At 41.2% G+C, this 3,998-nt stretch overlaps 1 protein-coding gene across 1 annotated transcript in view; it reads left to right on the forward strand.

The window, feature by feature from the left end:
* LOC108802781 (gamma-glutamyltranspeptidase 1-like) overlaps window positions 1–3,756 on the forward strand; it is a gene marked incomplete at its 3' end in the record, with an annotated part of 64,715 nt that extends 60,959 nt beyond the window's left edge. The window contains exons 6-8 of the mRNA XM_018574638.1: window positions 899–1,056; window positions 3,247–3,396; window positions 3,623–3,756. Of these exons, the coding sequence (XP_018430140.1) occupies window positions 899–1,056; window positions 3,247–3,396; window positions 3,623–3,756 (442 nt within the window). The remainder of the gene's footprint in view (window positions 1–898; window positions 1,057–3,246; window positions 3,397–3,622) is intronic.
* Window positions 3,757–3,998: the final 242 nt, after the last annotated feature.

Here is a 3,998-nt window from a genome sequence, read left to right on the forward strand (position 1 = left end):
TTATAAACTTTATTTTTTATATTTTATTTTTATTTATTTTAATGGAATATTTTAATTTTTTTCCTTTACTGTTGGGAGCTTCGGGGAGATAGTAGGACCCCTGATATTTCCCTTTTAAAATAGAAAAAGAGATTGAGGACACAGAGCCCTCTATCTCTTTTTCTGTATCCCCTGTTATGCATGAACAGGAATCCTCTATGAGTGTTCCTGTTCATTCATAACATGAGGACAGAGTGTGTTTACTATAACCACAATCATGAATGGACAGGAGGGGATGTAGATCACTCCCATTCATTCATAATTGGGGATACAGGAAACATACTCTGTCCTCAATTATGTACAAACACTCAGCGATCACTGATCAGTGACTGCTTGTACCCGCTCTCCTCTCTGACATGCTGTCACAGGAGGCTGAGTGAGCAGTGTGAAGAGGAGAGCTCAGCCTCCTGTGAGAGCGCCGGCTGTCTCCGCCCACACACCGCTCTCCTAGAGGGGAGATGTGGGAACAGAGAGGATGTGGGGGAGAGTGAGAACTGTATTCGTAGTCCTCTATAGTTGATATACTCGGTCTAGAAAAAATGGTATCGGTGGATCTCTGCTCCCATCCATGTCCATACCGAGGTACAGACATGTATTAATATTGATGGAAGGCAGAGTTAATTGACTAAAAGTGCGGTGCACAGGCAGCCGTCAGAGGGCGCATGCGCGTGGGGGGGCGCAAAAATGCTTTTTCGCCTGTGTAGGCAAAAATCCTTGCAGCGGCCCTGATATCAAATGATAATTCAAAGGTTTTGTCAATAATATTTGCAAATAATAATAAACAGTTTATGTTGAGAGATTTTTCTAAGGCCACCAATATTTAAAACATTTATTTTCCTTTTACACCAACCCCACACAGTGAAATATTCTGTAACGCACAGGGGAAGGTATTGGAGAAAGGAGATATTGTGAAGATGCCTAAACTGGCAGGAACACTACAAGTCCTGGCGGATAATCCCGAGGCTTTTTACAGCGGTCAATTAGCCACACAAATTGTCAAAGACGTTCAACAAGCAGGTAAGATCAGGAGTGTGACACTGCCTTCTGAAATACACCTCAACGTCTGAACAATGTAACATTATCATTGCTTGCTGAAAGCAATGCATGCTGGGCTATGTAGTCTTGAGAAATGGAGATTGCATCACATCAAGCAGCAGGCAAAGAGACACAAAGCACACTGGGAATCCAGGAAATTGATGAAAGTGATGGGCAGACAGAAGGCAGTACTCACTACATAAAAGAGATTTTTTTCAAGTAAGCTTTGATTGCATTATCTAAAACAAGTCTAGTATGTATTCCGATTACAATGCTGATGTTATAACAGGAGAGGATATGTGGGGACGTCACATCTCCTTTTAACGTGAAACTCCTTGCACACAGCATACAGTTTAAACACATATACATATGTAAACACTAATTTTGCCATTACACTAATTTTCCACATTGCACAACCAGATTGGTGTAGCGTTCCTGTCACTTATAGTTGTGCCGCTACTAAATTTAGTGTTTTATTTCTGGACTGTAGTCAGTTTGGAGGTTGATTGTTCTGTCTTCTGCAGGTTTTCCCTAAGCCTGGTAGATTGATTGTTTCCCTCGGTTGCTGGGTTTAGGCTCCAGCATACAGTGTGGGAGGATCGATAAAAAGATTACCATATTATCAGACTATGAACATGCATCTCACTCTGACCAATACCTGAGCAGGTTGGGAGAAGGTAATAAATATTTGGGAATGCCTTTCCAGAACTTTCTCTCTCCCCTAGGGCTTCTCCCTGTGAGGAGGCCTGTGTGTTTGCAAGATGTCTGACCTGGGCCTCAGCATATGGCAGGTGCTAGGGGCCCAGAGGCCTAAGATGCTACTGGAAAGAAACCTAAAGGAAGCTGGGTTTGAGTAAGAATCTGCTTATTCTCCTGAATTTACTACTGACCAATAAATACTGAAAATACCCTACCACTTGAGTATGTTCTATTTTAAAAGTGTTGGTTTTGCTGAAGCAGAGAAAAAAAGGGACAGTAACTGCTAAACAGGTAGGAGGACCCTAAATTAACAGCGGCTCCTTCGGGGTCATTGCTACACAGGTGACAAACATTGTTCCTAATTAAATAATGAATCTTCCTGGTTTCACAATTCAGCTTCCTGTGTCACATCTCCACTCTCCAACCGCCTCATTGGACAAATAAATCTTCCCCTCTGTCCAGTGAACATACCTAGAAAACAGTAAGGAAGCGTACACACCAGATGTGTTGGGGCTGCACTGGCAGCCTTGCCCTGTGCAGTCTCAATCTCAACACATAGACAAGGAAAAAAAGCCTTGATTTCAGCATGGTCAGTTCACACCAAATCGTGTGCTAAAAACGAAAAGACAACATGCCGTCAATTTTTCAGCACAGTGTGCTGCGGCAGAAACCACAGCATCGCCAAAGCTCCTGTGGTCAATAGAACTGAATGAAATGTAACTTGTGACATTTCAATAAAATTCAAATAAAACAAGTCAATGAGATTGGCGCATTGGCACTCTTCCTTCCAGTGAACAGCAGCTGAACACATGGCCGGCTGGTGTGAATCATCTCTAAAGCTGACTGAGAAAGCGGTAACGCTAAACTAGGAAGTAGTAAAGTGATTTTACAGACTAGCAGAGGTATGTACAGTATATCACAAGAATGAACGTAAAGCGTTTCATTTAAATCCCCGGCATTTCAAAGTAGAAAAACGTCTTTTATTGACGCATCATGCAACAATACACTTATTATACTGATGAAGGGGATCCTGTGTGACCCCGAAACGTTGCAATAAGTGTATTGTTGCATGATGCGTCAATAAAAGACGTTTTTCTACTTTGGAGTGCCGGTGTCCATAACTCTTTATACTTTGCCTGGACGGTGGCCATCCGTCGACTACTGATGCACCCAACCCATTCATCAAGGATTTAGCGGTAAGGAGTGCAATGGGTACACTGACTATCATTTAAATCTGAATATAATTTAAATAGGGTATGTATGACTATAGTAGGGAGATTAGATTGGGTATGGTTACATTACTGATGAGCATGGTTCAATGGTTTTGTTAGTAAGTGTGGCATATGTCAGCACTAAGAGAAAAAAAAAACATTCTTCAAAAACTGAACTGCTACCAGATTGGCCTAGTGGTCTGAATTACTTTCCCACTGAGGATCTGTCCTACATACTTTATTTTCTTCCACTTTGTTGCAGGTGGAATCATTACAGAAGACGATCTGAAGAATTATAAAGTTGAAATTAGCGAGAATCCACTTCGGTATCAACTCGGTGACTTTACCCTAATCAGTCCTAGGGCTCCCCTGAGTGGTCCTGTCCTTGGCCTTATTCTTAACATACTGAAGGGTGAGACCCTGATGAAGAAAGTTCTCTGTTTTAGTTACTTCTCTGTAACAGAATGTGCTAATTAGTTGTCGGCATAAAACCACAGTCATTGCCTACTGACTTGCAAACACTGCGCTGCATAAAATCATGCGCTGCCATTAAAGACTGTTACATAATACTGCCATTATGTTAAAGAGGATATCTGGTTTAATATTTTTTATTTCTCTCTTTTCCTATTTTCTACCAGGTTTTAGTTTTACAAGTGCAAGTGTAAAACCAGAATCTCTGGGACTGACCTACCACCGCATTGTAGAAGCTTTCCGCTTTGCTTATGCTAAGAGAACTTTACTAGGAGATCCGAACTTTGTCAATCTAACAGAGGTAACATATCAATCTGTCAACCTGATTCGGTTTTTGAAGACCTTGCAGAATGCCTGTAAACTTCCATGTGTTGCTGGGACATGATTAAATATATAACCATTACGCTATAAATTAATATATGGACGTGCTAGAAGAACTAAGTGCAAGACAAGTAAATTGTGAGTTATCCCTGTGATAACCTGGTTGCTATTGGGTACCATTGATCAAAAGATCACATTTGCTTGATGTGCACTATTAATTGA

Source organism: Nanorana parkeri, unplaced genomic scaffold (genome assembly GCF_000935625.1).
Source record: "Nanorana parkeri isolate BGI_ZX_2015 unplaced genomic scaffold, ASM93562v1 scaffold3113, whole genome shotgun sequence".
Taxonomy (NCBI): Eukaryota; Metazoa; Chordata; class Amphibia; order Anura; family Dicroglossidae; genus Nanorana; species Nanorana parkeri.